The sequence below is a fragment of the Natrix helvetica genome (assembly GCF_964273705.1).
Source record: "Natrix helvetica genome assembly, chromosome: 14".
Classification (NCBI taxonomy): domain Eukaryota; kingdom Metazoa; phylum Chordata; class Lepidosauria; order Squamata; family Natricidae; genus Natrix; species Natrix helvetica.
Window position 1 is genome coordinate 12,277,912 of NC_138564.1, and position 19,925 is coordinate 12,297,836.

A 19,925-nucleotide genomic window follows, 5' to 3' on the forward strand; every position below is an offset into this window, starting at 1 on the left:
AAACCTTGAATTATCTTCCCAAAACATCCCTTTTTATAGTCTTCATCATAAATTCACATGTTTTTTGCTAGAATAATTGCTACCTCTCTTCCTTTTGAGGTACTAAATGCCTTTTCATATACACCAGCCCAGTATAACTTAAGTTCATCCACCCCTTCTTTCTTTTGATGTGTTTCTTGTTAGAATACAATATGCAATCCCCAGAAAAAAAAATATTTCAGGCTTTAAGTCAATGTTGTATCATTTGTTCTAGCCACAAAATGTATTTTAGTCCAATTTTTTTTTGCTTCTGCGGAGATCCACCACATATGAGCCTGGTGTCTGGTGGCCTTTCCAACATTTATCTGATTTATCTTTAAACATCTTCGCCAGTCTTGCCTGTGGGCAGTGCCACCTATAAAACATCCTATACAAATTCTCTTTATATGCAGTTGACATTGCTAATTTATAATTTCTGTCCTATAGTTGCTGCCATTTGGCTAGTTCTGTCATATTATAAATGAAGTTTTTAGCCCAAGCTATTGTTGTTTCTTTCACTTGCTCTTCTACTTCAATACTCGGTAGGTACAGTTTTTTAACATCCTCTCTTCTGTTCCTGTTAGTATCTTATCTAATTCTGTCAATTCCGTATAAAATCCATATGATTTGGCATCTTTTTCATACCTAGATTTTATTTGCTGACTGCTGGCTGCCTGCAATTTGGCAGTTCGAATCCCATCAGGCTCAAGGTTGACTCGGCCTTCCATCCTTCCGAGGTGGGTAAAATGGAAGGCCGAGTCAACCTTGAGCAGGTCAGGATGAAAGCGGAAATATTCATCTTCATCGGCCTGCCAATCAGCCAAAATATTACCAACGCTCAACATGGTTCAAGGCGGCCATCCCAGAGTCCTCAGGACTGAACAAATCTAAGTTCTTGTTTACATTAACTTTTAATTGTTTTGATGATTGTTCCCCACCCAGAGTCACTAATTTGAGATAGGCAGATAAAGGTTGTCTTTTAGGCAGCAGTATTGGTAGTTTTTGGTTGGGGGGGGGTCACTTGCAACCCTGACACTCTACTTAGTTCATTTAGTGATGGTTCAAAGTTACAACAGTATCAAAAAAGTGACTTATGGCCATTTTTCACACTTACGACCATTCCAAAATCACCGTGTTCATATGATCAAAATTCATACATTTTGGCAACTGACTTGCACTTGTGACAGTTGCAATGTCCCGCGGTCACGTGATCCGACTTTCCCACAAGCAAAATCGATGGGAAATCCAGATTCACCAAACCACCATCGTAAAACACACGATGGACGGTTGCAGGAACTGGGCCCGGCTAGTCTAGTGAAGAGAAGGACCAGGGGAGACAGGATAGCAGTTTTACAGTATTTGAGGGGCTGCCCCAGAGAGGAGGGGTTTCAAGCTGTTTTCCAAAGCCAGACAAGGAATAATGGATGGAAACTGACCAAGGAGAGATTCAACCTGGAAACAAGAAATCTTCTGACAGTGAGAGGAGCTTGCCTTCATATGTAGTGGGAGCTTCATCCCTTGAGACTTTCAAGAGGAGATTGGATTGCCGTTTGTCAGAAATGGTGTAGTTTCCCGGCTTGGGCTGGGCGGGGGGGTTGGACTAGATGACCTACAAGGTCCCTTCCAACTCTATTATTCAGTTATTATTCTCTTATTCAGAAGTTATGGGCCCTTCATCACCAGAGGCTTTGAAGAAGAGATTGGACTGCCATTTCTCAGAAATGGTGCAGGGTCTCCTGCTTGGGTGGTGGGTTGGACTAGATGACCCACAAGGTCCCTTCCAACTCTGCCATTCTGTTATTATTCTGTTATTCAGAAGTTGTGGGAGCTTCTTCACTTGAGACTTTCAAGAAGAGATTGGACTGCCCTTTGTCAGAAATGGTATAGTGTCCCCTGCTTGGGCTGGGAGGGGGTTGGACTAGATGACCTCCAAGGTCCCTCCCAACTCAGTTTATCTGTTAAAACCCAGCTGGTTCCTGGTGGCCTAAGTGAGACGTCGGGCGTCCCGTTCCCCACCCGGGAAACCCCTTCCTCGCTCGCCCTTCGGCCCAGTCCCGTCGCGCCCGCTTTTCGCTTTCGCTTTCGCTTTCGCGTTTCGTTTCCTCCGCCCGCCGAAGCGCAGCGCCAGCCAGTTTTCTTTTCCGGAGAAGCTCCGCCCCGCCGAGATACCCGAAAGCCTGGCGGGCGGTATAAAAGGAGGCGGTCGGAGGCGGCGAGGACAGAGGCGGTGTTTGTTTTGGGTTTTGCGGACGGAGAGAGCTCGACATCCCGACTGAAGATGGTAAGAAGCGGGGCGAAGCGGCCGTGGGACTTCTTTCAATCTCTCTTCCTCTTTCTATCCTCAATCTCTCGCTCTTTCCTTTCTTTCTCTCTGTCTCTTTCCCTCTTTCTTTCCTCAATCTCTCGCGTTCTTTTCTTTCTCTCTGTTTCTTTCCTTCTTTCTTTCCTCAACCTCTCGCTCTTTCCTTCCTTTCTCTCTGTCTCTTTCCCTCTTTCTTTCCTCAATCTCTCGCGCTTTCCTTTCTTTCTGTCTCTTTCCCTCTTTCTTTCCTCAATCTCTCGCGCTTTCCTTTCTTTCTGTCTCTCAAAATTTCTCTCAATCTCTCCCCTTTTCTTCTCTCAATCTCTCACTCTTTCCTTTCTCTCTCAAAATTTTTCCTCTCTCAATCTTTCTTTCAAAATCTCCCACTCTCTCAATCTCCCTTTCCTCAATCTCTCGCTTTCCTTTCTCTCAATCTCTCCCTCTTTCCCCAATCTCTCGCTTTCCTTTCTCTCTCTCAATCTCTCCCGTTTCTCAGTCTCTCTCCCTCTTCCTTTCCTCAATCTCTCCCTCTTTCCTTTCCCTCTCTCAATCTCCCCCCCTTTCCTCAATCTCCTTTAACGCAACCGCGGGGGAGGGGGCTTCTCCAATCGGGGGCGGGGTCCTGAGCCTCCCCCTCCCGGGTCGTCCTGGAGAAAGGGGGAGGGAGGGGGAGAGGGGGAAGTCGCCTCCCCAGCCCGATGAAAGCGATCCTCGTCGGCGGGGCTGTGAATCCCAGCCGGGATGATTTAACGCGATCCTCCGTTGCGCTTGCTTTGTCCCCCAGGCGCTGATTCTGAAGGTGAAGCTTCTGACGGGCGAAGTCCACTCCGTGGCTTGCTCCCCCAACCAAACCGTCTGGGACCTCAAAACTCAACTGGGTCGCCAGAGCGGGGTGACCCCCTATCAGCAGAAGCTGGCTCGCCTGGACGGCGCCTACCTGGATCTTCAGGACGGCGCCCCGCTCAGCGACTACGACCTGCGCACAGGTGACACCCTCCTGCTGATGGTGAAGAACGAGGAGTCCATCCCTCTTCTGCTGAGGAAGTCCAACCAGCAAACCTCCACTTACCACGTCCTGCCTTCCAACACAGTGGCGCAGTTCCGAGCCCAGATCCGCACCCGGGAGCGAATCCAAGATGACCAATTCTGGCTGGCGTACGAGAGCCAGACCATGGCGGATGAGCGCAAACTCTCCGATTACAACATTTGCCCCGGTGGCACCGTGACTCTGAATCTACGGCTGCGGGGTGGGGCGAGGGTCGCCCCTTAAACCGTCTGGGTTGAATTTGCTTGCCCCCCCCCTTCCTCCTCCTCCTCCCCATCCCAATTTCTCCTTTGTTTGATCCTATCCTCGCATCCTGTACCTCGATGGACGACTTTTCTCCATTCTTCTCATGTCTTATGTAGTTGTCCCTAGTTCTGCGTTTGTTTCCCTCCGCCCAGCTGTGAAATGAGAGCTTGACCAATTAAAAACCATTTTTTTTCCCAGTAAAAGACCGTTGTTTCTATTTTCTGTTTGGGGGATTGTCGTTTTATGTCATTTCAGGATTCAACCTCATTTTTTTTTTTTTTTTTTTTTTTGAATTTATTAGCCGCTCCCTTTCCAAGTAGGACTCGGGGCGGCGTACAATGGGGCATATAAAACACAGAAAATATATAAAAACACATAGGCATACATACAGAACATACATACAGATACACAAACACGGACTCGAACTCGGAGGAGGTAGACAATTTACATCATATAGACAGTTAAAAAACCCGCATTAAGATACCCCAATTATAAAAACCCCATATAGAATTAAAATTTAACGTTTAAAATACAATTTAAAACCAGTTAGGAGGAATAAGAATAATTACGATTGAGCCAGGCCAGATAATTGAAAGAGGTGGGTCTTCAGCTGTACACGGAAGGAGCGGAGATCGGAAGTAATCCTGATGTCACGGGGGAGGTCATTCCACAGGGCTGGGCCCACCACAGAGAAGGCTCTGCTCCTGGGTGTCGCCCCCCGGCACTGTTTGGCGGACGGCACCCGGAGAAGTCCCTCTCTGTGTGAGCGAATTGGTCGTAGGGATGTGTGAGGCAGGATGCGATCCTGCATATAACTAGGCCCTGTGCCATGGAGCGCTTTAAAGATCATAATCAAAACCTTGAAACGCACTCGGTAGACCACAGGAAGCCAGTGCAGCTCGCGCAGGAGAGGTGTTACAGGGGAGTATCTAGTCCTCCCCATAATCACCCGCGCGGCCGCGTTCTGGACCAACTGTAGTCTCCGAGTGCATCTCAAGGGAAGCCCCATGTAGAGAGCATTGCAGTAATCCAGGCGAGACGTCACTAGCGCATGGGTGACTGTGCGTAGGGCATCCCGGTCCAATAAGGGGCGCAATTGGCGCATCAGGCGAACCTGATGGAACGCCCCCCTTGCCACGGCTGTTACATGGTTATCCATGGACAGCCGGGCATCCAGGAGGACGCCCAAATTGCGCACCTGTTCCATGGGGGCTAGTTGGACGCCCCCGATGGCCAGAGATGGAAGCACCTGGTTGAACCGGGAGGCCGGAAGCCACAGCCACTCCGTCTTGGAAGGGTTGAGTTTTAGTCGGTTGCCATCCATCCAGACCCATCCATCATTAACTTGGATTTGAAACTTTCCCCCCCCTAAGGAAGGGACATGATAAGGATTGTATAATAATAATAATAGTAGTAGAGTTGGAAGGGACCTTGGAGGTCTTCTAGTCCAACCCCCTGCCTAGGCAGGAAACCCTATACCATTCCAGACAAATAGCTATCCAACATCTTCTTAAAGACTTCCAGTGTTGGGGCATTCACAACTTCTGGAGGCAAGCTGTTCCACTGATTAATTGTTCTCACTGTCAGGAAATTTCTCCTCAGTTCTAGGTTGCTTCTCTCCTTGATTAGTTTCCACCCATTGCTTCTTGTTCTACCCTCAGGTGCTTTGGAGAATAGTTTGACTCCCTCTTCTTTGTGGCAACCCTTGAGATATTGGAACACTGCTATCATGTCTCCCCTAGTCCTTCTTTCTCTTAAGCTAGACATACCCAGTTCCTGCAACCGTTCTTCATATGTTTTAGTCTCCAGTCCCCTAATCATCTTTGTTGCTCTTGTGTATGTGTCTGGCATGAGAGTATTTGAGGGGGCTGCCCCAAAGAGGAAGAAGGGGTCAATTTATTTTTCCAAAACACCAGAAGGCAGGACAAGAAACAATTGGATGGAAACTAATCAAGGAGAGAAGCAACCTGGAATTAAAAGGAGAAACTTCCTAACAGGGAGGACAATTAACTACTTGCCACCAGAAGTTGTGGCTGTGGTTATCACTGGAGGTTTTTGAGATTGGACTGCTACTTCTCTGCATTGGTACAGGGTCTCCTGCTTGAGCAGGGGGTTGGACTAGATGACCTCCAAGGTGACTTCCAGCTCTATTCTGATTTGAAGTGGGGGGGTGCAGACAGAACATGAGAACAATTTTTTTAAATGAATTTTTATTTAAAGTTTTACAAAGAGCTAACAAATAGAAAAGAAGAAAAGCAGAAGTACCGAGAGAAAGAAGAAAAAATTAGAAGTATCCAATCTCCTTTTCAGCAAATATAAATAGAAATGATAAAGTTATCTCATACTCTGTGATTATAAAAGAATGCACACACTCTCTTTAGTCAAAACCACCAATCGTAAATGCATTTCCCCCATATTATGCAAAGCCCTAAATTTCCAGGCAGCCATAAATGAAGTTATTGTATCGGACGTCCATTTTTGAACATATAAATGGTTTCTTTGTAGAATCATTTTTAAAGAAACTTTCCCATGTTTTAGACCTGGGATTGAAGGGGTTAACAAACCATCATCAAAAAAAAAGGGAGGGGCACCCTTTTAACTTGGATGTGCTGATTTACTGAGGAAGAGCAGCAGGGGAAGGGTCTCCATTGCATCCGTTGGATCTACCCCTCTAAATTTTGACCCCATCTTTTTCTCATCTTTCTGGGGAATTCGGTTGGATCCAATTGGAAGGAAATTCAGTGAGACGGCTCACATTGAAAACAAATCGCATTCAACAGGCAGGTTATTTGAACAGGAGATAAGGAGCCCAGAAGTTGTGTATCATTAATCTAGGTTGTAGAGTTATATTTGGGTAACTGCTTTTTTATACATTCAGGCTGCCTGCCTGGATTGTGGTGATAAAAGGCAAACGGGGCACCCGCTTCGGTTCTATTGCAGAAGAGAACGGAAAATCTAGGATCTGGGGAAGTTGCACAGAGGGACCCTTGGAGGTCTTCTAGTCCAACCCCCTTGCCCAAGCAGGAGACCCTACACCCTTTCTGACAGATGGCTAATCCAGTCTCTTCTTGAAAGCTTCCAGTGATGAAGCTCTCACACCTTCTGGAAGGCAAGCTGTAGGAAGGAAGGAAAAGAAAAAGGAAAGAAAGAGAAAAAAAGGAAGAGTGGAAGGGACCTTGTAGGTCATCTAGTCTAACCCGCAACCCAAGCAGGAGGCCCTATGCCCTTTCTGACAGTTGTTTGTTTTCGTACAGATGCTTCATGACCCAACTAGATGACATCATTAGAGTTAGATGAAAATGGGGATTTCCAGGAGGAGAAAGAGGAGGAGGAGGAAGGGGGAGGATGGGGTCCTTGATGCTCTTAGTTTGCTTGTTTTTTTGTAGACGTTTCATGACCCAAACTAGGTGACATCATCAGTGTTACATGAATATGGGGATTTCGAGGAGGAGGAGGAAGGAGGGGAAAAAGGAGGAGGGGGTGAAGATGATGATGAGGAAGATATTGGGGTCCTTGGTGTTCTCCGACCTTCCTTCTTTTCTTACAGATGTTTCATTACCCAACCCAGGTGGCAACCATCACATCACCAGCCCTGAGGCTGTTACCTAGCAGGGTTAATGAAACGTCTGGGAGAAAACAAGCTCAATCAAAGACCACCAAAGACGGTGCCGGCTGGACAAGAGGGTGTGGTGCTCTCGGGTGGCACCAGGGGGCGATCCTGCCCCACGGGTGAACTTCGCCTTTCTTGCCAATTGCCAGAGACAACAGATTGCCCCCCCTCCCTCCTCCCCCCCCCCCCGGATCTGTCAATCCTGCAGCCTTCTCTTGGGGCGAGCCAAGAAGTTGGGCAGCCTCTCGCCGCATGGACATTACGTTCTCTCTCTGGGAAGCTACAGCCCTGCAACCCTCCTCCCCGTTTGTTGGCATGAGAACCCTTCCTCGCCCATAAAGACATCAGGGGCGGCCCCAGGTTCGAGGGTGCCTCATCTTCCGGCCAAAAGGAGAGGGGCACGATGGGTTTTGGCAATGCCTGGAGGGACTTCTGGAGCTACGAGACATCCAAAGTGATGGTGGTGAAGAACCCTCACCTGGGCATCATTTACAGGCTGGTCCAGCTTCTAATCCTGGTTTATTTCATCTGGTAAGGATCCCCCACCCCCCTTCTGGGAGAGAGAGGGAGAGAGAGAGAGCGGTGGGGTATTCAAAGATGATTTGGGGCAGATATCGTTGTGTGTACCGCGGGGACGTTAAGATGGTGATTGTAGGTTGACGTGTATGTGTGTGTAGGTATTTATTATCATGGATGTAAACTTCCTCTGGGAGACCTACTTTAATGAACTCTGTTGGTGTTTGCAGACCTTATCCTTTGATATGTGGATTAGGTCTGGGTAACTTATTTTTGGGGGGGGATGAGGAAGGGATTTTCTGCTTTAAGGCCGGGGGGGAGGAGTTGTTCAGGTGCCACCCAAGTCCTCGTTTTTTGCCACAGGTACGTCTTTAGTAACCAGAAGGGCTACCAAGAGAGTGAATCCGGCCCGGAGAGCTCCGTCATTACCAAAGTGAAGGGAGTGACCTTCTCGCAGCGGAAGGTGTGGGACGTGGAGGAATATGTGAAGCCCCCAGAGGTGAGACATCCCCCCCTCCTCCCGAGACACTTCTCCAAGCAATCAAAGGAGGAGCATTTGGGGAGGGGGGGAAGGACTCAGCGACTCTTTACCTGGCTGGAAATGCGATCCTGGATTGTATAGAGAGGCATAGAATCGCTTTATGAAGCCTTAGTAAGACCACACCTTCCTTCCTTCTTTCCTCTCTCATCCTTCCTTTCCTCCCTCTCCCTTCCTTCCTCTCTAATCCTTCCTTGCTTCCCTCCCTCTCTTCTTTCTTTTCTAATCCTTCTTTCCCTCCCTTTCCTTTTTAATCCTTCCTTCCTTCCCTCCCTCTCCTTACTTCCTTTTAATCCTTCCTTCCTTCCCTCACCCTTCCTCTCTAATCCTTCCTTCCCACCCTCCTTTACTCTTTAATCCTTCCTTCCCTCTCCTTACTTCCTTTCTAATCCTTCCTTGCTTCCCTCCCTCTTCTTTCCTCTCTAATCCTTCCTTTCTTCCCTCCCTCCCTTTCCTCTTTAATCCTTCCATTCCCTCCCTCCCCCTTCCTTCCTCTTTAATCCTTCCTTCCCCTTCCTCCTCTTTAATCCTATTTTTCCTCCCTCCTCCTTTCCTTCCTTCCTTGAAATAAACCTGGATCCACGACCGCCAATGAAGACATGATATCAGCATATACAGTATCTGAAAGGACCTCTTGGGAGGGGCGAGGGGCCTTTTAAAAAATATATATTTCTACTCATGGCGCCATAAGGCTGATTTCCACCAATCCAGGTCACGGCTCCTGCTCAGGGGAAAAAACGCAGCTTTGAAGGACAACCTTGGGCGGCTGCCTTCACCCCCTCCTCTCTCCCCTGCAGGGGGGCAGCGTCTTCAGCATCATCACCCGGGTGGAAGTGACCCCTTCGCAGACCCAAGAGACCTGTCCGGAGGTAGGACCCGTTGGCGTGAAGCCAGAAGCCATCACGAGCACCGACACCCCTTGGGAGAAGCGGGGTGGGTGGGTGAGGGTGGGCTGCAAATATCTATGGAGAAGCTCTGCCTTTTCTGTTAAACTTTTGTAAACTTTTGTTCTTGTTAGTCGTTAGTCATGTCCCACCCATCGCGACCCCATGGACCACGTTCCTCCAGGCCTTCCTGTCCTCTCCCATCCTCTGGAGTCCGTTTAAACTTGGTGACTCCATCCAGCCACCTCCTTCTCTGCCGTCCCCTTCTTCTTCTTTTGCCCTCCATCATTCCCAGCATGAGGCTCTTCTCCAAGGAGTCCTTCCTTCTCATTTGGTGGCCAAAGTCTTTGAGTTTCCTCTTCAGGATCTGGCCTTCTAAAGAGCAGTCAGGGTGGATCTCCTCTAGGACTGACCGGTTGGATGGCCTTGCAGTCCAAGGGACTCATAGGAGTCTTCTCCAGCACCAGAGTTCAAAGGCCTCCATTCTTTGGCACTCAGCCTTCCTTATGGTCCAACCTTCACAGCCATCCATTGCAAGTGGGAAAAGCAGAGCCTTGGCTATGCGCGCTTTTGTTGGCAGAGTGATGTCTCTGCTTTTTAGGATGCTGTCTAGATTTGCCATCGCTTTCCTTCCTAGGAGCAAGCCTCTTGTGATTTCTTGGCTGCCGTCCCCATCTGCGGTGATCTTGGAGCCCAGGAAAATAAAATAACTTTCTACATAAGCATGAATGTTTTGAGTTTAATGCCAAGTGTGAAAAATGGTCATTTACGGACTTTGGTTGGCAGGGGGATGTCTCTGCTATTTAGGATGCGGTCTAGATTGGTTGTTGCTTTCCTCCCCAGGAGCAAGCGTCTTTTAATTTCTACACTCTTGGTAAAATAATGTCCTGGGAGTTTCTTTTTCTGGCTTTGCCAACTGGACGATGGACCGTCTGGCATCTTGACTGGCCCACTAACCCCTCTCCTGTGTCTTGTCTTCTGCAGAACCCGAGGGCCTCCTGTGCTTCGGACCACGAATGTGCCACGGGTGAGGTGGGGGTGCTGGGAAACGGTAAGTAAGGGTTAACCTCTTCTCGTGTCCGTGGCACCCAGTAAGCCACCGGTTTGTCCGTCTCAGGAATGGTGTAGGGTCTCCTGCTTGGGCAGAGGGGGTTGGACTAGATGACCTCCAAGGTCCCTTCCAACTCTGTTAATCAACACAGCAACACCCTGAGCATAAAAGCAGAGGCGAAGGGAAGATCCACATTTTTGTTTTTCTGCAGGAATGAAGACGGGGCATTGCGTCCCCTACAACATTACCAAGAAAGCATGTCAGGTGATGGCCTGGTGTCCTGTGGAGAACGGGGAGACATTCAGGTAAGAAGAAACATGGAGTCAACGACTCTGAGCAGGCGCACACTGGGAACAGGCTCCAGCTGTTCCTCTGCCTCACTGATGTCTGACTCTGAAGGCAGCTGATAACTGACAGACGGTCCTGGCCCCATCTCTGCCTCCAACACAGAGCCCTCATCCGAGACTTCCCCAGACTCCAGGACTGGCCCAGGTTCCTCCCCAACCCTCCTCATGGTCTGACTGCTGCCCACCCCGCTGGCGGGCCACAAGATCGGGGTGTCAAACTCAATTTCATTGAGGGCCACATCAGGATTGGGTTTGACCTGGGAGGGCCGGGTGGGGGCGTGGCCATGATGAGCCGCACCTCTGCAGGCGTGGCTTTATAAACTTCTAAAAATATGGAGGTGTCCGTTTCTGTTGGTTTTTTTTTTTTAATGCTTGCTTGATCTACTTGATCGCCTTACGAGAGCGAGAGACCAGATCAAGAAACTGACTCCCTAGGAAAGTGGTTCTCAACCCGTGGGTCGGGACCCCTTTGGGGGTCGAACGACCCTTTCACAGGGGTCGCCTAAGACCATCGGAAAACACTTAGGACGAAGGCGACTGCATTTCTCGCAAGCAGATGGGAGATTCCACAAATTCGAAGGATCTTATCTGGTCTTCCAAAGCCGGCAGCTGCAAAGTTAGCAAAGGAAGCCAAAAGGAATTGCGGGCATGGATGCATTGGCATTGCCCACGGTCAACTTCCTTTTATTTCTAGATCTAGGTGAAGGCGTGTGCTTAAGTCTGGTTGTAATCACGGTAGAGAGTTAGGAAGGAAAGGATTTCTGCCCGGGGATTTCACAAGCCCAGAAAAATGCAGATTCCTGCATCAGGATTCGTTTTGTCTCCGACTTAATGTGCCTTTTTTCCCTCCCCTGCTTCCTAGTGAGAATTTGGCAGTGATGGCTCCAGAGTTCACCATTCTGATCAAGAACAGCATTCATTTCCCGCGCTTCCACTTCTCCAAGTAAGGACCTAGTGGACGGTCATTTAAACGTGAGCCAGCCGTGCATGGCAGCAGGCGAAAAAAATGTGAATACGATCCTGGGTTGCATAAACAGAGGCATAGGATCAAAATCACGTGGGAAGGATTAGTACCGCTTTGTGAAGCCTTAAGTAAGGCCACAGCTGGAATACGGCATCTGGCTTTGGTTACAAAAAAGAGGTTGAGACTTTGCAAAAAGTGCAGAGAAGAGCAATGAAGAGGATTAAAGGCCTGGAGACCAAGACACACGAAGAACGGTTGCAGGAACTGGGTATGGCGAGGAGGAGTGACTCGGAGGGGAGGGCGAGGCCAGCCAGTGAACAGACAGGGAGCCGCAGCAGGGGGCCCAAAGAGCTGCATGCAGCTCCAGAGCTGCAGGTTGCCAACATCCGATCTAGAGAAAAGGACTAGGGGGGGACATGATAGGAGTATTCAAGTATTTGAGGGGCTGCCACAAGGAAGAGGGGGTCAAATTATTTTTCAAAGCACCAGAAAGCAAGATGGAAACTCATCGAGAGGAGCAATCTGGAGTTAAGGAGAAATTTCATAACCGTGAGGACAATTAACCAGTGGAACAGACGTTACCTCCAGAAATTGTAGGTTACCGGAAGTAATACAATACAATAGTAGAGTTGGAAGGGACCTTGGAGGTCTTCTAGTCCAACCCCCTGCCTAGGCAGGAAACCCTGTACCGTTTCAGACAAATGGCGATCCAACATCCATGGCTTCTTGTTCTACCCTGTTTTTAAGAAAAGACTAGACAGCCACCTCTCTGAAACATAGGGTCTCCTGCTTGAGCAGGGGGTTGACTAGAAGACCTCCAATGTCCCTTCCAATTGTTATTCTGTTAATTAATTAGTAGAACGCTTTGCCACCAGAAGTTGTAGAACCTCACTAGAGGTTTTAAAGAAGAGACTGGAGAGACACGCTTGTCTGAAATGGGACAGAGGGTCTCCTGCTTGAGCCGGGGGCTGGAGTAGAAGACTCCCAAGGTCAGGTTTCTGGCTAATCATCCTGGTTTGTCTCTACCCTAGACAGAACATCAAGGACGACAGTGATGGCTACTTGAGGAACTGCACTTTCAACGAAAGCACCGATCTTTACTGCCCCATCTTCAAGCTGGGCTTTATTGTGGCACAGACAGGCGAGAACTTTTCCGAACTGGCGCAAAAGGTAACCGCCTTATATTGGCTGTGGCATTTGGTCTCGGTACTCTTATATGTTAGGTGTGGAGGTCATTATGTTTAGGGCATTGGGGGGGCAGGGAGAGGAAAGGGCAGGGGGTTAGGTGCTAGTCTTAGATGTGTGCTTGAGGCTGGACTAGAAGACCTCCAAGGTCCCTTCTAGATCTTTTATTCTATGTTCTAAATATTTAGGGTCTCTTGCTTGAGCAGGGGGTTGGACTAGAAGACCTCCAAGGTCCCTTCCAGCTCGATTCTGATTATTTCAGCTCTGCTTTCGCCTGGTAGGGCGGTGTGATTGGCGTGATCATTAACTGGAATTGCAATCTTGACCTGCCGGACTCCGAGTGCAACCCCAGATATTCCTTCCGCAGGCTGGATCCCAAATGGACTCCGGTTTCCTCCGGCTACAATTACCGGTAATATGTTTGTTGCTTTTTTTTCCGGACAACAAAGAAAAAAAGCCTCAACCGCTTTTGGGGTTTCATCTTTGATGCGTCTGGGGGGGTGTAAGGAGGCTGGCCTCCTGCTTGCTTCCCCCTTCGCAACCGGTCAGCCTAATGTATTTGCAACGGGGGAGGGAGGAAGAATTTGCAATGTGGGTGGGTGGAATCCACGCTGTGCCAGGCAAGGAGGAGGCATCGCTCCAGCTCAAGGCCAGCTGAAAGGATGCAGAGGTGGAGAAGCTACAATGACTCCATGTTCCTGTTGTGGCCCGCCAGCGGTCAGTGGAGCTGGCAGCAGATTCGGACAGTGAGGAGGTTGGGGAGGGACCTGGGCCAGTCCTGGAGCCTGGGGAAGGCTCGGACGAGGGCTCTGCGTTCACCGGCCGTTGACTTCTTGGCCACGATGGAAGGTGCTTGCTCTCTGGACATGTCCATACCGGCGGAGTCGGCCTTCACTTCTTCAGGGCAATCTCAAGCCAGCTCCTCAAAAGGAAATGTTCTCTTCTGGAGGACCGAGGTGGTGTCACCCGGAACAAGTTAAATAGCCGGATCGGGAAAACCCGACAACTTCTTGTTTTCATTCTCTAGGTTTGCAAAATATTATCAGCATGGCGGAAGCAGCACCCGCACCTTGTTCAAAGCCTACGGAATCCGCATTGACGTCTTAGTGCACGGACAGGTAAGGGCCATGCCAGGTTTGTAGCTCCCCCATCCCTCTTATTCGAAGCCAGTTTTATTTGCCACATCATTCTTGCTTAGACCTAATTGTATGGCTGTCAACTTGATAAAAGGCGTGGGGATCTTTGGAAAACCTTACAATGGCATTTTAGGAAAGGATAAATTGAGACAAAGGCATTTCACGTCCAGGAACATCACGTTTTTCTTCCAAATATGGCATACGGTGTTAAAGAGTTTGTTTGTTTTTGAAATATATCTTTTTATTTAGGCATAAATATTTTGAAAACGGTGCATGGTGCAGGCATTTCATTTTACCAAGTTTATAGTTGTGGGGTAACGGACAGCTGGCCTTATGGGAATGGCCTCCAGGTTGCAAAGATCGGGGCTGAATTGCTGACCGAAAGGTTTCCTTTGGGTCTCCTTTCCTTTAGGCTGGGAAGTTTAGCCTTATTCCAACCATCATCAACCTGGCCACAGCCCTCACATCCATCGGAGTGGTGAGTAGCCAGCCCTGGGGTGTCCCTGCACAGTCCTCTTCATGTACTGATCATCTCTGCCCCCACTGCCCCCTTTTTTTTCTTTGACAGGTGTCCATCCTCTGCGACTGGATATTGCTGACTTTCATGAATAAGAACCAGGTGTACAGTGCCCGAAAGTTTGACCAGGTAGAAAGGAAGCAGCAGGTCAGTCTCTCCATATTTTGGACTTCGGGATAGGCTCCCATGCGTTCGACAGGTTCATGGACCCAGATCAGTAAGGACAGGCAACCATAATTGTCCAAGAATACAACCATGCTCTTGTGGCCCACAAATGGAGCTGGCAGCAGATTCGGACAGTGAGGAATCTGTCCGAATTCGGACAGATTAGGACAGTGAGGAGGAACATGGGCCAGTCCTGGAGTCTGGGGAAGGCTCTGACAATGGCTCTGTGTCGGAGGCAGAGAGGGGGCAAGAGCTGTATGCCAGTTATCAGCTGCCTTCAGAGTCAGACATCAGTGAGGCAGACGAACAGCTGGAGCCTGTTACCAGTGTGCACATGCGCAGAGTTGCCAGACGAAGGGAACAGCTAAAGAACAGGGGTCGACTTGGGAGTAAGGCCACAGGTGGACGATGAATGTCCCCTCCCAGAGGGAATAAAAGAGGAGCGAAAGGGGAGTGGAGTTTGCAGGACCGTTAGTTCGCTTCATTGGTTCGTGACTCTCCGAGGCTCCTTGCCAAGTTCTGCAGAGATCGGCCTGGCAGCTTTCCAACCCAGATAAGGTCTGTGACCGTAAATCCTCCCTCGAAAGACTTTGCTGGATGAGCAGAATTCGCAGTCAATTAATAAAAGGAGTTTTTTGTCGGGACACGGAGTGGGCTTCATGCTCTTGGGAAGCCTGGGTCACATGCCTGGGGATGCCAAACTGTGAAGCAACATTTTTTCCCGTAATAGCTGAGTGGCTGTTTTATGATGCCACCAAGTTCAAGGAGCAGGCTCCCTCCTGTCAGAAAGCTGGTCCATCATCTGGGGAAACAAGTCATGTTTGAAGGAAAAAGCAGAATAACAATAGAATAAGAGTTGGAAGGGACCTTGGAGGTCTTCTAGTCCAACCCCCTGCTCAGGCAGGAAACCCTATCCCACTTCAGACAAATGGTTATCCAACATCTTCTGAAAGACTTCCAGTGTTGGGGCATTCACAACTTCTGAAGGCAACTTCTGTTCCACTGGTTAATTGTTCTCACTGTGAGGAAATTTCTCTTAAACTGATTAGGTTTCCCACGAATGCAGGGAATTGTTTTTAAAAGCCATCACTGCACTCCAGATACTCACTGGTTTTTCTTTCTCTCTGGCCAGGTATCAAAGAGTCCCGAGGCCTGTGTGAAAATTGAATTCAGGGCCACCAATTTCGGCCACCAAACTTTCTCTTTGGAAGACCCCCAACAACGTCCGAGTCCCTAGACCTCCACTTTCCATCCAATCTGCCTGGGTTATATTTACATCGGGCAAACAACAGAATAACAGAGTTGGAAGGGACCTTGTAGGTCATCTAGTCTGACCTTCCCCACCCACCCACCCAAGCAGGAGACCCTACTTCGCCTCTTCCCAGGAAAAGTTCCCTCCACCAAGTACGATGTCAGAGCTCCAGGGGATTCCTCCTGTCCTCGTCAAATCCATTTCCAGAATCCATTTGCTCTCTGATCCACCCCACCCCCCTTGTGGACTACACGAGGGAAGAGAAAATGAACCAATCCAGGTTAATTAATTTTAATAAAATTAGTATCAGCCTGCCGAGCAGCTACCTGATTCCTTCTGGTTTTTGGCTATGCTGGATTAACGTGGCTAGTTTACAGGAGAGAGGGAAAAGCTGGATATTTTTCTCTCCTGGCTAAAGGGAGACTCTTGTTTTATCTCTATTGAAAGTTTGGGGAAAGACGAAGGGGAGGCCGAGGGACCCTCCGGAGGACTGAAAATAGCAGAATTTGCACGAGTTCATTTAAAACAGCTGGAGTTACGTCTTCGAGAGGGGCTCCCCGAACCCCACCATAGAATCCCCACTGAAACGCTCCAAGAATATTGAGCCCACTGGGGCAGTGGTGAAATCCATTTTTTTTCCTACTATTGGTTCTATGGTGGGCGGGGCAGGGGAAGGATACTGCAAAATCTCCCTTCCATCCCCACTCTGAAAACAGGGACTTGCGACTGTTTCCCCCCACTTACGACGGTTGCAGCATCCCCGCAAGATTTGCACTCAGACACTTGACCATTGACTCACTTTTATGACGGCCGCAGTGTTTCCGGTGTGTCACAGGATCGACTTTTGCGACCTTTCGGCGAGCCGATAGGGAAGCCGGTTCCCCTTCACAACCCGTGTTACCGATTTAACGTTCGCTTAATGGACGCGGCGAGCAAAGTCGTAAAAAAGGGGGCAAAACCCACTTAGGGTCTTAGCGGCCTAAACACCGAGCTCAATTGTGGTCTTACGTTGGGAGGAATTACCCGAGTGGGAGCTAGTTAACTTCAAGGATACCGTCTCCGCTAATTAAAAGAATCCAGAAACATTGGGAAAAAAATATGGAAAAGTTTTATTCTCCTTCGGAATCAAAAGCTCTCTCTTCTTTTGATCCGGAGTGGAAAAGCACAGGAGGCCGAGCGAGCAAGGACCTAATTGAATCAGGCCATTTACACAATCTAATTAGCTGCAGGGGGAACAGACAGCTTTGGGGAAGCTCCAACACTTGAGTGTGGCCTTTATCTGCCGTTTCAAAAAGGGTCAATGCCCCAGGAAGGCACCGTGGAGCCAGGCTGATTGGGTTTGGGGTTGGCCCTCGTCCCCTGGCGAAGCGCCAACCGAGGCACTTTGCAGGAAACGGATACTGCAACCGCAAGAGTTGTTGTTTTACAGGCCAAAGGGATTCGCTCTGTCTGTGAGCGACACGCAGGAAAAGACGTGCGGTTAAAGCCCCAAATCTGAGCGTAGCTGGGACAAAATCAAAACCTTACTGGCTTGCACGATCGCTTCCATTCTTTTTGTAGCAATAGCACTTATATACCGCTTAGCCTCTTGCCCCCAACAATATGGGTCCTCGTTTTACCGACCTCATAAGGATGGAAGGCTGAGTCAACCTTGAGCCGGTCAGGATCGAACTGCTGGCAATGTGAGCAGAGTTAGAGCCTGCAATACTGCATTCTAACCATTGCACCACCATGGCAGGAAGGGAAGGGAAGGAAGAGAAAAGGGAGAGAGAGAAAGGAAGGGATGGAGGGAAGGAAGGATAGACAATAGCAATAGCCCTTGGACTTATAGTCCGCTTCTCAGTGTTTTTACAGCCCTCTCTGAGTGGTTCACAGAGTCAGCCTCTTGCCCCCAACAATCTGGGTCCTTATTTTACCGACCTCATAAGGACGGAAGGCTGAGTCAACCTTGAGCTGGTCAGGATCGAACTTCCTGGCTGTGGGCAGAGCCAACAATACTGCATTTTAAGGACGCCCCAGGTCATTGCACCGAGCATGTCTTAGCAGCTGGTAAGACCTTGGCCATTCAACCTAGAATTAAGGAAAAATTTCCTGACAGGGTGAAAAATTAATCAGTGGAACAGCTTACCTTTGGAGGCTGTGAGTGCTCCCTCACTGGAGGTCGCCATTTGTCCCCAATGGGTATAAGGGTCTCTTCCTCGAGCAGGGGGTTGGACTAGAAGACCCCCGAGGTCCCTTCCAAAGCTGTCAATCCTACGATGAGCCGTCAGGCCGTTTGTTTCTCTTATTGCACACTCTCTGCTTCATTCGTTTGGACGTAGGCGGCATCAATTTTATTTATTAAATATATGGGCAAAAGGGTGGTTTGAAAGCAAAGGAATTCTTTATGTCATTATTAAAAATCTTTTTTTTAAAAACACCAAAGTCGAAACAGAAAAGAGCATAAAATCTGGGCGGAAAAATGCTCCGCATAATCCCAAGTTTTTTTTTCTGGGTGTGCAAAATGGGGACAAGGAGCCCCCCAAAGCTCCTTGCATTTCCGTGCTGAGTTTCATGAGCCTCTGACAGAGACACTGTTATCTCTTCTTCTTCTTCTTCTTCTTCTTCTTCTTCTTCTTCTTCTTCTTCTTCTTCTTCTTCTTCTTCTTCTTCTTCTTCATAAGACGTTAGTTCTCCTCTTGAAGTTTCCTCGCAAGGCAGGACAATTTTAAGGCTTGCAACTTTGGCTCCCTGGGGCGAAGCCTCCTTCGCCAGCCCCCGCCACACAAGCGTTTCTCTCCTTAAAGACTTCGCAGCAAGGCCGAGAAGGAGACCTGCCCACCTTGGGGGTCGCTTCTGCCAGAAAAGGATGAGGAGGGGGGGGGGGGAGTTTCGTCTCAGGAGAGAAGCTGGGGATTCATTTGAAGCAGCCACTGAACGTTCTCCAGCAAGTGGGCCATTCCGTAATGCCGAGCGATGCCCTGGAAAACCTTCAAATGATCCAGGAAGCTCTAGACACCAGAGGAAAGAGAGAGAGAGAGAGAGAGAGAGAGAGAGGATGAAGGGAAGGTGGGTAACCTTCAAGCAAGAGACAGAGAAGGAAGGGGGAAGGGGCTTCACCCATCAGGGGGAGACGAGAAGTCAAGGACCGGAGGGAGCCAGAGGTGCTATTCAGCAAGTTCTGGAGAACTGGTAGGGGAGTAGTTTGGAGAACCGGCAAATACCACCTCTGGCTGGCTTCCCCCCCCCCCCCCCCCATCTATTCTCTGCCTCCAGAGTCCCAGCTGATTGGGAGGGAATGGAGATTTTGCAGTATCCTTCCCTTGCCACGCCCAAAGAACCGGCAATAAAAAAAATTGAATCCCACCACTGGAGGGAAGGAAGGAAAAGCTAGGAAGCGGCCTTGACTCTACCTTGGTGGGTAGCAGGAGGTCGAAGTCCCCAGCACAACTGCAGTATACGGGCATGTGAGTATCCTTGATGCCTTTGCATTTCAAGCACACCTGAAACATTTGAGACACAAATGAACTAGGCTCTGCTTCGGATCCCTCGGAGAACAGCCTGGCAAATTGTGCAGCACCCGTCCTCAGCAGGGACCAGAGGGCTCTGCTCCATATAACCTGCACTCCAGAGTCCAACCACTGAATCCCTCCCTCCCAGGCTCTGAGCTCAAACAGCTACAAACACTTCCTCACTCATTGTCTGTGGAGATTCTCAGCCATCCAGGTCCTGGTTTGGGGGGCTTTTTCCAGAGGCAACTGGACTTTCTTTGAAGATGATTTGTTTCTCATCCAAGAAGCTTCTTCAGCTCTGACCGGATGGTGGGGAATGGATTTATACTCCTTGCAGACAGCTGGTCATTTGCATCCTTTCGGAGGGTCATTAAGCCCACCAGTTTGAAAAATGGGTCAAAGAGGCTGTCTCTGTCCAAATTGAACAGCCCTCTCTCAACAGAGGGGGGAGGGATAGGACCTCATCTATCTCCAGGCTACAACACAGTTCTTTCAGCAGTTCCAAGAAGGCTCCACGTCCATTTGCTCCACTCAGGACACAGATAAAACCTTCAAGTGGCCTCAACTACCCTCTCAAAGGATGCAAATGACCAGCTGTCTGCAAGGGGTATAAATCCTTCCATTTCCCCACCATCCGGTCCGAGCTGAAGAAGCTTCT

At 49.1% G+C, this 19,925-nt stretch overlaps 3 protein-coding genes across 3 annotated transcripts in view; 2 read left to right on the forward strand and 1 right to left on the reverse strand.

Moving 5' to 3' along the window:
- The first annotated feature begins 2,175 nt into the window (after positions 1–2,175).
- On the forward strand, positions 2,176–3,808 carry ISG15 (ISG15 ubiquitin like modifier). The gene is made up of 2 exons (XM_081966761.1): positions 2,176–2,299; positions 3,105–3,808. The coding sequence occupies exons 1-2, from the start codon at positions 2,297–2,299 to the stop codon at positions 3,588–3,590; spliced, it is 489 nt and encodes a 162-aa protein (XP_081822887.1). The 5' UTR covers positions 2,176–2,296; the 3' UTR covers positions 3,591–3,808.
- Positions 3,809–7,450: 3,642 nt separating this feature from the next.
- On the forward strand, positions 7,451–16,051 carry LOC309399163 (P2X purinoceptor 2-like). The gene is made up of 12 exons (XM_081966711.1): positions 7,451–7,752; positions 8,101–8,236; positions 9,073–9,144; positions 10,144–10,210; positions 10,422–10,515; positions 11,420–11,500; positions 12,553–12,691; positions 12,988–13,118; positions 13,734–13,824; positions 14,255–14,320; positions 14,411–14,506; positions 15,657–16,051. The coding sequence occupies exons 1-12, from the start codon at positions 7,625–7,627 to the stop codon at positions 15,759–15,761; spliced, it is 1,206 nt and encodes a 401-aa protein (XP_081822837.1). The 5' UTR covers positions 7,451–7,624; the 3' UTR covers positions 15,762–16,051.
- Positions 10,074–19,925, reverse strand: part of POLE (DNA polymerase epsilon, catalytic subunit) — a gene marked incomplete at its 5' end in the record, with an annotated part of 59,282 nt that continues 49,430 nt past the window's right edge. The window contains 4 exons of the mRNA XM_081966537.1: positions 10,074–10,368; positions 17,905–18,382; positions 18,442–18,766; positions 19,169–19,258. Of these exons, the coding sequence (XP_081822663.1) occupies positions 18,653–18,766; positions 19,169–19,258 (204 nt within the window). The 3' untranslated portion in view covers positions 10,074–10,368; positions 17,905–18,382; positions 18,442–18,652. The remainder of the gene's footprint in view (positions 10,369–17,904; positions 18,383–18,441; positions 18,767–19,168; positions 19,259–19,925) is intronic.

Coding starts and splice junctions, on each gene's coding strand:
- LOC309399163 (XM_081966711.1), top strand. CDS start 7,625: ATGGGTTTTGGCAATGCCTGGAGGGACTTCTGGAGCTACGAGACATCC. Junction 10,211..10,421: donor GGTGGGGGTGCTGGGAAACG/GTAAGTAAGGGT, acceptor GTTTTTCTGCAG/GAATGAAGACGGGGCATTGC. Junction 12,692..12,987: donor TTTCCGAACTGGCGCAAAAG/GTAACCGCCTTA, acceptor TTCGCCTGGTAG/GGCGGTGTGATTGGCGTGAT.